Below are 18,526 nucleotides of genomic sequence, written 5' to 3' on the forward strand. Positions count from 1 at the left end.
ACCTCAGGTGATCCACTCACCTGGCCCTCCTGTAGTACTAGGATTACAGGCATGAGCCACTGCACACGGCCCACTTCTGTTTTCTAGGTGTAAGGCCACTTAATCTTTATATCATTAGTTGCATGTCTTAGATACATGTTATTAATCAGAATGACACATATCTTCCGAAAGGTGAAAATACAAGGATCTAAAAGAATGGCATAATATTTTCTGGGACATACAGGGAGGTCTTCTTCTGTAACATAAATAACAAGCTAATAGAATTAATACTTTAAACATTTAAGCAAATTTGAGAATTGAGTGGTTTGACAAAATATGTGACATTTTCTTTCCTTTTTAGGGGATGAGTTTTTTAATATCAGCTTATGACTTTCTAGATGAAGGCATCAAAAAAGCCACATTTTTTCTTTTGGTCTGTCATTAGAGTGATAAATCCTTTATAGTTCCCTATTTTGGTAGTGGGAAGTATACATTGCACCCATTGTGTTCACTCATTGCTGTGTAATATTGAAATCATTCTTTCTCGCCTTCTCAATTTTGTGTTTACAGCAAGCAACTGATGTTGAGGTGGGAACTGACCTTGTCCCTTCTGTCACAGTGAAGGTATTGTACCAGATTTTATTCTGTAATGTACAAACAATATTATATATTTTATCACATCTGTTACTGTTGACAACTTGTAAGTAGCTTACAGAAATGTAAAATAAACACTTGGCATTTGTAGATATTTCCCCAGCCTTGAGTAGTGAATAGAAAACCTTTACTGTTACTTGGAAATATAAAACTGATAACTGCGTTTATATCAATATGTATATAATATAAACAATTATTATGAAGTACTATTATCATTATTTAAATGTGTAGCATGATCCAGACTTTTTTCTTTGGAATTAAAGTTAACATTTTAAATCTGCTAAAGGAATTGTGTCATTAGCATTCATAATAGACCAATTAATTGATTGTAGCATCATCATACATAATATACTGTGAACTGATATTGGAGAAGCACAGGGATGCTAATATCTTTTTTCGAGCTATGATTATGTGTGTGTTTGAAAAGAATTCCCACCCATCTGTCTGTCATAGCTTTAAGTGAATGTATTTACAGCAAGAAAATATTAAATGAAGATGCCACAAAGTTAGAGTAGTGACAATTGGTAGTCCTGGAAAAATAGAATACTAAGGATGTGGTTTTGGTTAAGAATTTTAGTCCTGTCATTGTAGAATTTTAGAACTAGAATTTAAATGTAGAACCCTCTTAAAGCATTTAGTTTAAAATATGGTAATCAGTCAGCACATTATTAAGCTGAAAATATTTATCACTGCCCAAACCTTGGAAGCAAGAGAAGGTTGTGGATTTTGGCAATTCACTTAGTCAAAACTTGGATGGGGCTTTATATTTTCTTAGATTATGGGTTGCTGTCCTTGGAGGAGCTTGACAGGGCACCAAGCTTTACCAATTGTGTTCGCTTACACTAGAGCCAGCGGGTGGCCCAAGTGTGGAGATCTTTGGTCGAACTTGAAGGAAGCTGAATCTTACAACAGTTTCCTGAGCTAAGTTTTTTGGATGCTTGCCACTGGAAACAAGGGTGGTCTTTCCCCAGTATCCTTTCCCCCTTTCCCCCAATCCAATCAAAGGCTGTATCTCATTAATGCTTCTGAATCTGAAAAGGCATTAGTGGCAAGAAATCAAACACTTAAGAAAAAGAAATAACTGTAGAGTTCCAGGAATGATCTGTACTTTTGTATAGGGACGCCTCTTTTATATCTACCTACTGAAAACATTCAGACACATACATGTAATAATTTAGGAGTGCACTGTTTATTGCAAAAATAGATCTTGTGCCTTATCTAGATAACATTGCTCATGTTAACTGTATCCCCCACCAACCAGGAGTTAGCACCATCAGTAAACATACCTTTCCCTCCTGTGTAGTTCTTAAGCTTTTATGTGTAGTAGCCACCTTAAAATGATGACATGACACTACTGGAAAATTCTCCTTCATTCGTAGAACTTGCTATATTTGAGAATACCTAAGTTATAACTCTCTTTCTCATTGCCATTATAAAAGCACGAGAAAGAATGCAACAGGCAAGGGTTGCAGAAAATTGGCGGGACCTACACAGCAGACACAATGACTTCCTGATCCTGTCTGACAGTTTCTATACAAATTTCTACTATAAATCTCTCCTTATGGCCTTTTATAACAACAGCAGCCAAGATATATAACCATGCAAGTTTCCATCATAATAAATCCTGTTAATTGAGAAAATTTTTCCATCCGTTCCGAGTGAATGAAGATGTGGCTACCTTGAGTATGTGTGCATGACGCATTGACCATCTATACCAGGCAACTAGGCAGAGTGGTTGTTCATACCTGGCCTTTGGAGTCATATTTATATATCTAGGATAAAAATTTGGTATTATATTTCCTAAGGATTATATTTCCTAAGAGGCAGAAAATAGCATGAAAAATTCTTGTATTAATGTTTTATATATTCTCCTTAATATTCTATAATTATTTTCCTCTTAAAATATGAGGCTTATGATCTAGCCAAGTCTTTAACTCTTTTTTGGCTCAAACACAACTATTCTTTGTTACTGTTGTTATTTTCATTACCTATCTCCTTGATTTGTATTTTGAAAGGGCCTACCCCATGTTTGGGGTTCAATAAATAAGTGCATGAGAGCTATCATGATTGTTCATCTAAAGCAAATGCAAATCCTTCTTGTTACAATGTAAAATTCTGTGATTATTGTCTAAGTAGACATCATTATGCCAGGAAAAGTCAGACTGCTCTTTTTGAAAATGGCTTATTACTACTTAAAGGAATTTTCATTTTTACTTTTAAAACTGAGCTCTCATGAGACTTTCCTGGTCACTATTTTCAACTCTCTAGTTGGATTGATGGCTTTGCACATGTTATTTACCTTCTCTGAACTTCTATTTTGTAAACTGTAAAATGGTGATACTTTTTTATTTGCAAAGTTAGAAATTCTGAGTCTTATCTACACTTGGCTAAAGGCATGGGCTCTGGATTCTGGTAGATAGCAGTTAAGTTGTGGTTCTTCCACTTAGAGTGGCCTTGGGCAAATTACTAGCATCTGTGAGCCACAGTCTTTTGTAAAATGGTTTATGATGGTATCTATTAAACATTTTTATAAAGAGTAAATTAAATAATGTATATAAATAATTTGTTAGCATCGTTCCATGAATATAGAAACTGCTAATCATTTTTGACATTTATATTGTTCGTTTTATTTTAAAATATATGTACAGACTAGCATTATATTATTGTAATAGTAAAATACTTAAACTGTGTCCTGTTTGTTTAATGGACTAGCTAGTTGAAAGAAAGTTGTTTGTAGCACTTGCATGGTGTCTTCTTGCCATAATTACCATCAGGGTTTTACTAAAAAGTTATTGTGTTTACAATGGCCAGACATCATCAAGGAAGTTTAGTTTGTGGCATGATGATTCCCTGTGTATTCCCAGGATTTACAAAGTAAAAATTGAGGATTCATTGTTCATTGAGTTTATCCTATTTAATTGCATCAATAGTTGCCTTAAAAATTTTCCTTTGCAAGTCAAAATTTTTATGTTTAACTTATTTTTAAGTTGCACAGAGTACTCACATCACTTAAAATTAATATATTTACTGAATCTAATTATATATACATAATGTTTGAGGACCAATTGTATATTCCTGCATATATAAAAATATCCTTTTAATCAAGGAGGAGGTGATACATGCTTTTTTACTGAAGAGAAAATTTAAAACTACCTTTCTTAACAATATGAATGGTCTTTGAATTATGTTAGTTAATGTATCTGTCTCATATAACAAAGTCTAGTAACTAGACTGAACTGCTCTATAGAAAAGTTACCATATAGAATGGTGGTTTATTTATTTAATTTTTTTTCTCATGACACATCAGTTACCATGATGGAACATTTTAAAATAGCTTTATTTAGATATAATTTATATACTATATTATTCAGTTATTTAAAGTTACAATCCAAAGATTTTTCGTACAGTGTATTTATGGAAGTTTGCAACCATCACCACAATTTAATATTGGAACATTTTATCCCCCCTAAAAGAAATGCCATACCCATTACCTGTCATTCCACATCCTCCCATCCCCCCATCCCCCCATCCCTAAGCAAGTCCTAATATACTTTGTCAATAGATTGCCTATTCTATACATTTCATATAAGTGGATCATACAATACCACAAAATGGTTCTTTGTGACTAGATTTTTTCACTTAGCGTAATATTTTTAAGGTTCACCCATGTTGTGGCATATAAATGAAATAATGCACATAAATTTGTTAACATAGTTCCTTGAGTATAGAAAACTGCTAATGATTTTTATCATTAATATTTATAATGTATTTCATTTATTTCATTGTATATCACGTTTTGTTTATCCATTCATCATGATGGGAATTTGGATTATTTCTGTTTTTTGGCTATTAGCATATTGTTGCTGTGAACATTTGTGTATAAGTTTTCAGGTGGACATATTTTTTCATTTATCTTGGTATAGAATTGTGAAGTTATATGGTAAATTTATGTTTCACCTTTAAGGAAACTGCCAGACTTTTCTTAGAGTAGCTGTACCAATTTACATTTCCACTGGCAATATATGAGTGTTCCAGTTTCTTCACATCATTGCTAACACATGTTATTGTCTGTACTTTTGATTCTTGCCATTTTATTGGGTATGTAGCAGTATCTCACTGTGGTTTTTAGTTTGTATCTCCTTCATAAGTAAGGATATGGAGCATCTTTGTAGGTACATATTGCCAATTTTTATTCTTTTGAGTAAAGTCTGTTTAACTTTTTTGCAGTTTCTACTTGATGGAATATTTTAATCTAGTACTTATTGTGTTTGTTTTGTGATTACTCATTTTTTCCTCAGGTAATGTTTTCTAATTATTTGCTGGACATTTTTAAGTAGTTATGCTCATCTGTCAATTTGAATAAAATGTAATTTTCTATTGGTAACAATTTCTGTTTCTTTAGGTCACACTGCAGAATACAGTGGTGTTGCAAAAAGTCAAATTATCAGTCTGCGTACAACCACCATTAGAATTGACTTGTGATCAGTTCACCTTTGAATTTATGAGTAAGTTTTTTGTTTTGGCTGAAAGTCTACCATGGTGTGAATTTAAAAAAAATACTAGTTTGTTCATTTAATGGCTATTATTTTGTGTCTGAATGGTGAGACTGGGATCATACCAAAATCAATGATTGTGGCGTTTTGCGTATATTTTCCCTTTTAGCATCAGCATGAACATTCAGTCAATAATTGTTGGGTCAAATTAATCTTTTAGGATTACAGATTTCTAAGTGCTGTTTGGAACTTGTTGGACCTGTAATTGTTATTTATTTATTTATTTTTGAGATAGGGTCTTACTCTCATTGGCCCAGTCTGGAGTGCAGTGATGTGATCATGGCTCACCGCAGCCTCAACTTCTCGGGCTCAAGTGATCCTCCTGAATAGCTAGGACTACAGGCATATACCTTCTGGCTAATATTTTGTATTTTTAGTAGAGATGGGGTTTCACCATGTTATTGATGCTGATCTTGAGCTCCTGGGCTCATGCAATCTGCCTATCTTGGCCTCCCAAAGAGCAGATTACAGGCGTGAGCCGCTGGGTCTGGCCTGTTCCTAAATACTAAAATTTAGAAGGCTTTCTTTATTGGCGTTTTTCTAGTGATCTATTTACTGAATCAGTAATGTTTGAAGAACAAATCTGGGATTTGGAGTTTGGCCTGAGTTTGAATCCTAGCTCATACTCACTTGATGTATAACCTTGGATAAAAACTACTTTAGTAATCACTTGGAGCCTCAGTTATTTTAATCTGCAAAAAGGCAATAATGATATTTGTCTTACAAGGTTGATTTGAGGATTTAATTAAAAAGTAAATCTATAAAATATTCGTAATAGTGCTTAAAGTAGTAGACATGTCATTAATGGCAACTCTTAATAAGATTTCTTTGTATAGAATCTCTCACTCCCAAATTGTCATTAGTCCTGTTTACATGATCTTTGAATTACCTTTCAAGTCTTTTTTTTTCTTTTTGTTTACTATAGCTTTTCTGCTAAGGCTTCTATCTCTTATTCATGAAGTCAAGAACATACCTTTCTTGTTTTGCCTCCATGTAACCAACCCATAGCTGAGTGCCTACCATTAGTGGGAACTCAATAAATCTTCGTAGAATGAATGAATAAATGACTGAGTGAAGTAACCTCATAGGTGATACCCAGCCATTGAACTTTTGCTTGCATTTCTGATTTTGTATAATTCCCATTTGTCTTTCTAAAATACATTCTGAATAATTTATTTTTTCCAGTTAAAAATCACTTATGGCTCTCTAATACAGGTTGGGGGCCAAACATGTTAACATAGATGAGCATGCACAGTCTGCTCAGTGGCTGTTATATCCCTATTCAATCCCCCTCATCCATTTTCTCCTTCAGTCTATTATGTTCTACTCATGATAAATTGCTATTTTCCTCCCAAATTCTCTTGCCCTTTTGTGTACCGTTTTCTCTGTTCATGCTGCCTGTTCATCTAAGTAAAGAGCAGCAGTGGTGTATAATGCCAGATTCTTTGTACTTTGTTCTGGAGTCAGTCCCTAGTAGCTGTGCTACCTTAGGCAAGATTCTTCTTTTACTTTTTTTTTTTTTTTTGACAGAGGTCTTGCTCTGTCACCTGGACTGGAGTGCAGTGGAGAAATATTGGCTCACTGCAACCTCCACCTTCCAGGCGTCACCACGCCCAGCTAATTTTTTGTATTTTTAGTAGAGATGGGGTTTCATCGTGTTGGCTAGGCTGGTCTCGAAACTTCTGGCCTCACATGATCTGTCTGCCTAGGCTTCCCAAAGTGTTGGAATTACAGGTGTGAGCCACTGCGCACAGTCTTAGGCAAGCTTCTTAATCTCTCTGTATTCCAATTTTCTTATGCATAAAAAATGAGGACAATAATAGTAACAACCTCACAGGTTTGTTGTGAAGATTTAATGAGTTACTTCATGTAAAATGCTTTTGTACATGTACCTGGCATGCAGTGAGTACTTATTAAATTTTAACTATTGTTAATAACAATTGCCCCAACTTATGTAATGTATATTATTTTTTCATTGCTCATAGCACCAGATTTGACTAAAACAGTAAGCTTTTCTGTTTATCTGAAAAGAAGCTATACACCATCTGAATTGGAAGGAAATGCTGTTGTTTCTTATTCCAGACCAACAGGTAAACATACAGCCCTAGTCATTCCTTTAAGTTGTTGGAGTTATGAATTAAATGCTTACACATTTAAGATAAGAAAACATACTGTGAAATATAATTAAATGAGAACATGTCATTTTCTACTGTTAAGTAAAATTATATGTTCTCATTATTTTTATGTTTTATGAGTAGTTCATGATAAGTCTATTTAGCTGATTTCCATATGTAATGTTTGGTTCTCTCTTTTCAGATAAAAATCGGATACATTTTTATTCCTAATAGAAGAATGTTATCTAGTCAGACTTCATTTATTTGAACTAAAGGCTAGTATTGATGCAGAGTTTTGCTCCTTAATTCAGCTAAATCCCAGTTCTTATTTCACAACCAGGAAGAATTAGGTATGCAGACATGGTGAAGAGTGAGGAAGGTGGAATTTTTAAGCGATAGGAAAGCTCTCAGCAAAGAGAGGGGTCCAGCAGGCAGGTTTCCGGCTCACAAATTGAATACCAGGGCTCCTACACATAAGCTGATGAGGCAAGACTCCTCCCCTGCATAAGATGCAAATTCCTAGTGGCTTCACCCCATTCCCCAGTGCGCTTGCAGGCATGCCCAGGCAAACCATAGGTGGTATAGGAAAAGGCAGCATTAGATTGGCTAAGACATTATTTGGAAAGAATCAATTAGGAAAGGTCGGGCACACAGGGGCACAAGTTTTTCTTCTGGGTCATGGGTTTCATCCAGGATCAGCAGTCTGGTCTTTCAGCCTTCAAGCTGTTGTAAGCCTGAAGGTCAGCTTTCACTAGGGACTTTCCCTATTTGCCTAGGCATTTGTCTGCCTCCTGCCTCTGTCAGTATGAATTAGTAGAAAAGAATATTATAGATTACTCCAACATTAGGGCAGTAATCAGAGTTTTAGATGCTGTTTTAGTGACCAAATAAAACTCTTTAGCATCTTTTGGGTTAAAATACTTAAGAACAGGTCTTTTAAATCTTAGTCTGCATTTTTTCATCCATTTTTGCCTATTATGCTTTTCTGTAATTTAAAAGACAGATTTAAAAGATTACAAATCATTGGTATTGGTTGAAAGCGAATTAGAAATTAACATTGGGAAAGTCTGCAAAATGCCAAGAGAAGCAAAACAAAACAAAACAAAAAAACAGACATTATTAACAGTAGTATTTTTAAACATTTATTATAAAAAAGAGGAACTGGATTGACTTCAAAGGGGAAAGTTAAAATAAATTTTAAAAGTAACTGGAAATGTTCATATTATATATTTTCCCTTTTACTCAGTTTTTTTCATTTAATGCTCTTGATGTCATTTACATATTGAGTCTTTTTTGCCCTTTGGCTAGATCATTACTTGTTGTTTTTTTTTTTTTTTTTTTTTTTTTTTTTTTTTTTTTTTTTTTTTTCCACATTTACACCGGAATAACACATTCTCATAGATTTCTGAGAATGGAAATATAAACAAGTATATTGTTGGATTTTATTTATTTATGTTATACTCTTCAATTGTGAATTGACTTGACTTTACTTGTGTTTGGAGAGTTACTTAAGTCATCTGTGAGAATCTTGAAATTTTAATTTGTATTTTAAGCAGATATGTATCAAATTTGTGTTGTAACTTTACCACAGATAATTTGTTGCATTCTTTTTCTCCTATCCATTTTTGCATTGCCTGTAATGGATAGATCGAAATCCTGATGGTAAGTATAAAGATAATTTAGAAAAAAATGAATTTCAGAACTGAAATTTGGTTGATGAATTGACTTGATATATTATACCATGAATGAACTCTTCTTATGGGCTGTTATAGAGAAACTTCTTTAGGATGATACAGTGCCTTGATTCTGCTATGAAAAGCATAGTAGATATTTCCACAAAAAGCTGTCATTATTGGTTGTTTGAGTCATGAGAATGAATGAAATTAGGAGTAAGAATAGAATGGCTTTTTTGAAAAATATTAAAGGTGTTATTGACCACTTATTTCTGCAAGTCATTGGTTATTTAGCTACATGCTCTGTTATTTTACTTAAAGAAAGAGTTTTTAAAAAGGGTGTTTGTTACTGAATTCTAAATTGTGTTTTTCTACATGGCCCAAGAGCTTCACCTCTCTCTGATAAGAATAGTGTGTATATTTGATCTGTGGGCCTATTCCTTGTCTTGTTTAGAATTTGTACGGGAATGTTATCAAAGGTCTGACCTCCTCTAACTTGCTTGGGTCAGTGTTGTTACTCACTTTGTTTCCCCCAAATCTTTTGCTTCACTCTGCTATAATTCTGATCATAATATGAGTTTAATTAAGTTTGTTCCTGAGGTTCTCCACATAGGTGTTGAGCTTTTTGAGGGCAGGGATCAAGCACTCATCTTTGAATTGCATGCTAACAGAGTACATAGCAGGCACTACAAGTATCTCTGATTATTTTTCCTCTTAGATATAGACTAACTGTGGTAGTTTATCTTTACTGGTTATTTTAAGATACATTTTAATAGCAGTATCAATTAGTAATAATTAAATAAATATAATGAAATTATTTAAAGGTAGTGGCAATATTTACTCATGCAGTTTGGATGATACCAACAACCTGAGTTGCATAGCACATATCATCTTGATATCTGGAAAGTGAATATATATTTATATGAGAAGTATTTAAGAGAAGTAAATGTTTAGCTTAACAATATGTAGTATACTTGTCAAGTTAGAATTTGGATCATTAAAAATAACCTGATATTAATATTGAATATTTACACTTTAATTAGCTAGATTGCATGTAATTGTTAAGATTTTAGACTGAATTTTGTAAAATATATTATTATTTAAATGATTAGTTTTAAGTTTAAAAAAAATCAGTTAAAGTTATTGTTGAAAGATATTTATTCCTTCTTACTGTAAATTGAGCCCAAACTATGAGGAAAAAACTCACAATTTATAGAAATTGTAGTGTTTCAATAAAAAGTGAAAGCTGGTTTTAATAATCTCTGATATATTTTTAAATTATAATTAAGCTTTAGGGAGTGCAGTTGAACTATTCAGCGGCACCTAGTAGGCAAGAAAATAATATGTTGCTACTTAGATCTTACCTACACACAAGGCTTCATATTTCAAAGACTGATCCATTTTATTGTCTTGATCTGTTCGGGCTGTATTGCAGATAAGTTGTTCTGCTTTTATATGTGGAAAAAGAGAGGCAAACGAGGTTTTATGTTGTCCCATAAGGGTTAGTCTCCATTATTTCTGCATTAAAGTTACATGACGTGGGCAGTGTAAAACATGACTGCAGATGAAGCACAGTACGTAGCCAGACATAACAGGAAGGGATCAAGGAATTTCTGGCTACCAGACATTGCTACTGCTTTGGGGTCCTTGTTTTCAATATGAAATTACTCTAGCAGGCCCCTGGAAAGAGTTCTAAAGGCATTATATAGATATGTAATATATAGGTATAGTTATTTTACTCATATATATATATATATATATATATATATTTCTATGTTCTTTCTTCTTTCATCTTTTAATGCACATTTTGGCTTCCAGTATGACAGTGATACTGGGCTTTTGGGTGTGCCAGATGTAATTAGAAGTCTCTTCCTAGAAAAAAAATGTTCTGTTAGAACTAGTTTTGAGAGAATATTCTCTCTGAGTGTTAAATAATTTTGTGATTAATTGCCCCATAGTAGTTATGACTATCCATTTCCTCTAGTAGGTTAGGAAGGGAAGTGTTTGAAGGAGAGGTGATTATATCTGGTAAAAATAAAATGCAGAACAAAATCAGTCTGATGAATGAATAGGCTAATATTAGAGTAAAATAAATGACAAAAGTTTCTTTTCTCTCAACATAGCACTCAGAGAATTCAGTAAGACCCATATAGAGACTACTTTGCCAACTATATAGAGAAAATATTGCTGATGGTAGGCAAAGTTAGGACTAATTAGCCTCTTTCAACTAAGTTGAAAGCTGTTCTACTAGCAACTGTGAAAAGTCTTTAAATACATGTAATTCTTTTCCTTTTTTATTACAAACACATACACCCACACATGTCTCTATAAGTCTTTGGCTTCAGGATCTTAGACACAATTACAGCCTGAAGAGTAATTGGTAGCCAAATTTACACTTCAGGTTTCTTAAGAAGGTGTAAATCCTAGTAGAAGTGTGCCTCTGATAAACCTCATGTCTAAAAACTAGAGATTGTATTGTAAAATCCTTGGATTTTAATTTGATAGTAAGTGTTATAAAATAGTGACATTCTAATTTTTCTTTTAAGGAATGGTTTCCATAGACTGGTTTCTTAAAGATTTCATAACTCTTTTTTTTTCCCTAATGCCAAAACTTTTTGAGCTGCTATCATTTAAAAAATAGCCATAATCATTTTATTAAGTATGAGTGTCATCATTTTTCAAAGTAATGTTTTCCAAATGTGCTATGAAATAGGTTTATAATTCCTACAGAGAAAAGATATTCTGGAAGGGTTCTACAAATCTTAGCAACTGCAAAACATTGCCCTCATGTGTGATATTGTCATTAACTGACCTAACTAAACCGTAAATTGAGTTATAATGTATTTTCCTTCTTGGGTTTATTAGTGCTTGCAATCCATTTGTTTCAATTTCTGAAAATTTATATACACTACCAGTTTCTGTAGTGCTGAGTTTTTGCAGATTTAGGGTAATAATCTTCAAATATATAGGCTCAGTCACTTAAAGGCAACGTTGTTGATTATGTTTTTATTTTTTTAACTGTGAATTTAATCGGTACCTGGTCCAAGTAAAGTAGTGGCTACAGTGTTAGCAGTATAGTTTTAGAGGAACATTCACAGTCAAATTTTGGTTTGAACAATTAGCTCAGAATTTGGTTAAAAGTATATAGAAGATAGTTTCTTTTTATGCACATACAGGATTTGTCAGAAGAGGAAGCATTTGTTTTTGTTGTACTAGTCATTAAAAATGAAGGAGATGGAAATAAGTTTCAGTTTCCTTGTTCTTTCCAGACCATATCTATTAATTGATACAATCTACAATTTTTTCTACAATTTACTTATTATAGAGGAAGCATGCTCAGTGGCTGTATTTCCATAATTTGAGGATATATAGAATATATGGAAATTTCCTTGAAGTTGGAGAAAGTAGTGCTTTGTAATTTTTTTGTAGTGATATTGATGGTTGTGGCTTGTGCAGTATCTTAGAACATGTTACTATAATATTTTGATTCAAAACATCTCATCATTGTAAAGTACAAATACACATGCCTCTAAAAGCCTCACAGAATGTCATGAAATAATACCCTGGGACTTTTCTTAGGAGACACCAGTTATAATTTGCATCTAGGATTCTAGGAGAAGTGAATTTAACATGTGTTGGTTATGAGCAAAAAATGAGCTATGTAAAACTTGATGGATAATAGATTATATTGAAGAGAATGACAAATATGCTCCACATGCTCTGAAAAAGTATTTAATTGACCTCATATATCAATGTTGGTGATTTCTCACTATCCTAGTGAATAAGTAGTACTGAAAAGTATACTCCCTGCTTGGATATGGAGTAAGCCATACAATTCCAATTGACTTTAGCAAAATATATTGCCAATTCCAGGGATCCTGCTTTGGGATCATGTCTCCAAAATAACTGCTTCTGCTTTTGCTATTTTTAAGCTGCTCATAGACTCCTCTATAAAGAAATAAAGGAATTAATGTGTGGATTCATCAAGTATAGTTAGAACATTTAGAGTTTTCAATTTTTTGACAGCAATATGGCACAACATAGGCTTTTTATAGGTTATCTTTTATCTTAACCAGTCCAAAACAGTGTTCTAGAAAAAAGGAGCGAAAACTAGGGTTTTAGTATTGCTTTTCTGGATAAATAGAGAGCCTAATTTTCTTTGGTTTTAATTTCATTTTCTGTAAAAATATTGAAAATGAATTTGAAAAATTTTATTAAAATTCTAGTATGAAAGTCTTCATGGTCATATATTGTTACCTATTTCAGTATGCATGTATGAGTATTAAAATAATTTGACAATGGAATGACTATGTAAGCCTTCCAAAATGTCACTCAAGGTGTTATGTAAAGTTAAATGGCTTGAGAAAAATGTAATTCATATAAAGGCAATATACTACATATTACTGTGTAAAATGGACATGGATTTCAATAGAACTTGAGCAAATCCTGCTTTCATGCTCATAATTTAAATCTTCATCAAGTAAAAAAAGCTAAAGATTTAAAATGTTTTTGAGTAGGGAAATTTTTAGATATGGTGATGTAGTCTTACTGATATGATAGAAACTTCGTATTCTTTGCTCGTGTTTGCTGTTAGTCTTGGATTGGGGCTAGAGCTCTGCAGGTCTTAAAGACTTAGTAATTGAATGTAAGTAACTATAATATGTTATATAGTATCCAAATGTGATGATTTAAAAATATGATACTACTATTAAAGATCTCATGTCTAGCCTTCTTTTAAAATTTTATTTTTGCCTTGTACCGTTGGAAAAATAGTAATGAAATATGAATCATGATAACAATTCATGGTTATTTTAGCTTTGTTAAACAAAGTAGGCAGGCAACAAACAAACCAAGATATTTTGCTGCTCAAACTATTATGAGTACAATTACTTTTTGCCAAATTATTTGTTAAGTCTATAAATCCACGTATCTCTCTTTTATTTCAGGTATTCCTCGAGTTATCCAATGTAAATTTAGACTTCCCCTAAAGTTAATTTGCCTACCAGGTCAGCCTTCAAAAACTGCAAGCCACAAAATTACTATTGATACCAACAAATCTCCAGTCAGTCTTCTTAGTCTCTTCCCAGGTAAGACTTTTGAAATAACATGCCTGCAGTATAAAAAATGCTAAGAATTTAGAATGGAATCCTTCATCAGCAGATAATGATGGGGTAATTATCAGATAATTGTTAAGTTAGAGTATAAAAATGCCTCAAGGATTTTTCCCTCCTTTGCCTGTTCAAAGGTGAATAGCTTATATTAACAAGGTAATAAGACGTTCCTTTTAAGTTTGATTAAAATTATTATAATCATTATTTTGCTACAGTATTCAGAAATAAAAACATAAAATGTTTCTCTTTAGACTGACTTTTTTTGACTTGGAATGTAAATATTTATTATTCATCTTTATTGTAGGTTTTTGGATATATCTGTCCTCTAAGTATGTAAATATTATTTATCTTCATTGTAGGCTTTTGTATATGTACCTTTTTAGAGTATATACTTATGTCTCTGAAAAGTAATCTCATAAGTAGATGCTTTTTGTGCTCTTTTATTCTGCTGCCTGCATCAGCTAGAGTGTGGGTAAATGTTCATCCTGTGCCTCTGGTTGTTTAGAATGGTTTTGTATCTAATGCTTCAATATCACAGTGAACATTTGGGGTAATTTGTGATGGTGTGACTTTCTTCAAGTGTCAGTTTTTCTTTTTGAGTGGCTTAGAAAGTAAAGACGCTTTGATTGGATAAAACATCCTTAGTAACAAAGATTTTTAGTGTGTCATGTCATTAACTTTCTTGGTGGTGAGGTAGAATTGAAGAATAAAATCTGGGAATTAAATCAACCGTTTTAAGCCCTTTATTAAAAATCAGCACTGTTGGCTATGAGATGCATCTTCACCTTTGCATTAGTGGATAAGATTTAGGATACAAACAATACTTCCCCCAAGATTCAGAAATTTATGGTAAGTCAACTTTTGTGTTATTAACTAAAGTGATTAAAATTTATTTTTTATCAATTTGCAGTATTTCAAAAATTTATTTATATGTAACTCTGAAAAATCTCAAAAATTTAATATTTTATTATAATTATTCTAAAGTGTGAATTGAGTTTGGATATATATGTGTGTGTGTATATATATCCAATACATGTGTGTGTATACATATATGTGTGTGTATATATGTATATACGTTCATATATATATGTATGTGTGTATATATATTGTTAGCAAAATATTTTTTACTTTTTGGGTTCTTTCTTTCTCCCATCTCTTCTCTTCTTTAATCTCCTTATTTTTTAGTCAATTTCTCATAACAAACTTGGATTCTGAAAAAGGCAGACTCACTACCTTTTGTAACATCTTGCACAAACTTATTAGTTTCTTGGGTCTCCTATACTACCTTAGGAACATAGTTGGAAATTATATGAATAACAGCAAATTTATTGGTGGCTTTGAAAAATGTTTAAGCACCTGACTTCTGAGGAACAGTTGATCTTTACTGTAGATAAATGGAACCCAGTTAGAGATTGAATAAAAACGAGTGCCTTTGAGCAGAAAGGTAATCTCCATGAGATATGATTTGGGTCATATGTACTAAAGAAAGCTTAGATGACTTATCCATTTTCCTCCTGATTTTGGGCTCAATTGTTTTGATGTCATTATGCTTATCAGCATGTATTTGCTTCTTACCCACTTTAGGAATGGGACACAGTGACAATTTTAAAAAATTTCTTCTGGGGTCCAATATATATGATATGGAGTCGTTTCTAAAAAAAAATTCCTGGATTTGTATTCATGTTAAACATACTGAATGGAATCATGTGCTTGTTTAAAACAAGTATCACTTCACTCTTACAAAAATAAGACTGAGATAAAATTGCCATTGCAAATCTTCTATTTTTTTAACTGAAAAAAGCAAAATTAATGAGCTTTGTAGAGAAAATATATATAGAGAGGAAATAAAACAACTTTTACTCAACATGTCTTTCCATTTGTTTATTCCAGTTCTCTTGCTGTGAACAAATATAGGTATAGTTAAAATAGCTTTAACTTTTCTTATTACAAAAGAAATGTGAGATTTAGAAAATGTGGGTAACCAAAAGGAAAAAAGTGAATGTTACTAGTAATTCTACCATCCAGCAATACCTTTTTATGTTTCAGTATGTTTTTCTAATCTTTAAAGAAGTACTTTTTCTATGCATTTATCCCCAAAAAGAAAAATTTTACTTGCCATATTGTTTTTTTGAGACATCTTTTTACGTCATTAGATATTTTTGTTATATGATGTTAATGATTGCATAGTATTCTGTCATAAATCCATACTATAAAATCATTTGACCAGCATTATGCTTTTAGATATACATGTTGTTTTTAGTTTATTAATATTATAAATACACCTGTGATGAATATTGTTGTAACAATACTCCTTTAAATTTATTACAGTTTATTTGCTGAATATTTAAAAGTGAAATTGCTGGGTCAAAGAAGGAATCAGGATGTTTTTAAAGCTTCTGAAATACAGTGTGAAATTGACTTCCTGAAGGAATACCAGTTAACCCTAACAAGAATGTTTGAATAAAGGTGTCTAATACCCAAATCCTTGCCAATAGAGAATATTATAATTATAAAAACCTTTTAATATGCTTAATAGTTATAGAGAAAAACATTTATTTACATATATAAATAGCTATCTGGGGTGCTTCTGGCACCCCAGAAAAGTGAATTAAGCAATGAAAACGTTTTTGGGACAGTCTCATTCTGTCATTTAGGTTGGAGTGCAGTGGCACGATCATGGCTTACTGCAGCCTCTACCTCCTGGGCTCAAGCAATTCTTTCACTTACCCTTGAGAGTAGCTGAGACTACAGGCATGTACCACCATGCCTAGCTAATTAAAAAACATTATTTGTAGAGATAGAGTCAAACTATGTTGCCCAAGCTGGTTTTGAACTCCTAGGCTCAAGTGGTCTTCCCATCTCGGCCTCCTAAAGTGTTGGGATTACAGGCATGAGCTACCGCGCCTGGCCAAGGTATTTCTTTATCTCACATAAAGAGAAATCCAGAAGTGGACAGTGGAAGCTGTGGCAGTTGTTCATGACTGTTATCAAAGGCCTAGCATTTTTTCTTTCTTTGTAATCTGCCATCTTTAGTGTGTTGACCTGTTCCATGGCAATAAGATATTTGCTTCAGCTTCAGACATCATATCTGATTACAAGGTAGAAGGTAGGGGGAAGAAATAGCTATATAGTGATGTTAACTTTTATCAGAAAAGCATGTTTTCAAAAGATACTCTGGGAAATTCAATAGCCATAATTTTGTCACATGGCTTCCTCTAGCAGTAAAAGAGGCTGCGAACTAAATGGGCTAGAGAAAAGGGGGCTGGGAACATAGGTTAAATTACCTGACCATGAATGTATGTCATGATATCAGTAGTTTTGGACAAAAATTTTACTTAAATATAATTAACAGGTAAAATGTCATTTGATAATAGTATTTTATGTTGCTCAAGTATATTTCTACATTTGCTTGTCAATATATTCATATTTTTCTGGTTACATAATATTCCATTATTTGAAGTTGTCATGTACATACAGTTTTTTTGTACATCTCTATTTCTCTTAGGAGAAATTCTTTGGAGACAAATGCTTGAGTTAATGGGTATGAATATTTGAAATCTTTATTCAAATACCAGCTGCCTTCCAGAAAAGTTATATCAGGTTATACTTCCAGCATCAAGGTTCATGCCCATGATAGCAGCTGGATTCATTAAGTCTTTAAAAATTTTTGACATTATTAGGTAAAAAAATGACATTTCATTTTTAACTTGCTTTTCTAAATTACTTGTTAGCATAGTTATAATTTTTCTTAACGACTTGCATTTCTTCTTTTAATTCTTTCTTTTAAGGTTTATATTTTTAGGGGTGTGTGTGTGTGTGTGTGTGTGTGTGTTTCAGTGGTTTAATCTGGATCACAACCACAAGCTGAGAATTTGGTTATGTGGGTTTGAGGCTAGAATTGACATTGCATAGATAACCTGAAACATCTCAAAATGAGTAGTTTTACTTTTAAATGGCTCCAGGTTTGTAGTGATCACAGGAACCTGGAAGTAGCAAAATTAAATGCTTTGTGAGTTTAATTGTTAAGTATTCGTTTTGAGGAATGTGGTATTTTACTTAGTTTGATATATCTAAGCTATAACCAAAAGGTAAATAAAAACATTTGTAAAAATTTAGCAAAGAAAATTATTTCAGATGTGGATGTTGTAAAAGTATTTGCCTCAATTTTGATGACAGTTTTCAATATGCGAGGAAGAAAATTTTAAAAGAATTGAGGGAAATAGCATGAGAAATATAATTATGTTTATCAAATTAATCATCCAAAAAATGAGGCCTAAATTATCTTTAGAGCCTTTCTCTAATTTCATGTTGAGTTGATTTGGGAGAGGAATATCCCACATCTAGGTAGTAAAATTTCTTAATTGCTTTCCTCATAGTTTCAGGTTTTCATGTTATGCTAGGAATGATCTCTATTCTAAGATTATAAAATATTTACTTATTTT

General features: G+C 32.6%; 1 protein-coding gene across 6 annotated transcripts in view; it reads left to right on the top strand.

Moving 5' to 3' along the window:
• The window catches only part of BBS9 (Bardet-Biedl syndrome 9), a 466,532-nt gene that overhangs the window by 218,370 nt on the left and 229,636 nt on the right, over positions 1 to 18,526 (top strand). For 5 of the 6 annotated variants that reach the window (XM_017527150.2, XM_037737962.1, XM_017527153.2 and 2 more), the window contains exons 12-16: positions 550 to 603; positions 5,036 to 5,138; positions 7,172 to 7,276; positions 8,948 to 8,962; positions 13,920 to 14,060. In XM_017527150.2, coding sequence (XP_017382639.1) covers positions 550 to 603; positions 5,036 to 5,138; positions 7,172 to 7,276; positions 8,948 to 8,962; positions 13,920 to 14,060 — 418 coding nt within the window. The remainder of the gene's footprint in view (positions 1 to 549; positions 604 to 5,035; positions 5,139 to 7,171; positions 7,277 to 8,947; positions 8,963 to 13,919; positions 14,061 to 18,526) is intronic. The other variant, XM_017527152.2, reaches the window with a different exon arrangement.

Source organism: Cebus imitator, unplaced genomic scaffold, assembly GCF_001604975.1.
Source record: "Cebus imitator isolate Cc_AM_T3 unplaced genomic scaffold, Cebus_imitator-1.0 Scaffold45, whole genome shotgun sequence".
Taxonomy (NCBI): Eukaryota; Metazoa; Chordata; class Mammalia; order Primates; family Cebidae; genus Cebus; species Cebus imitator.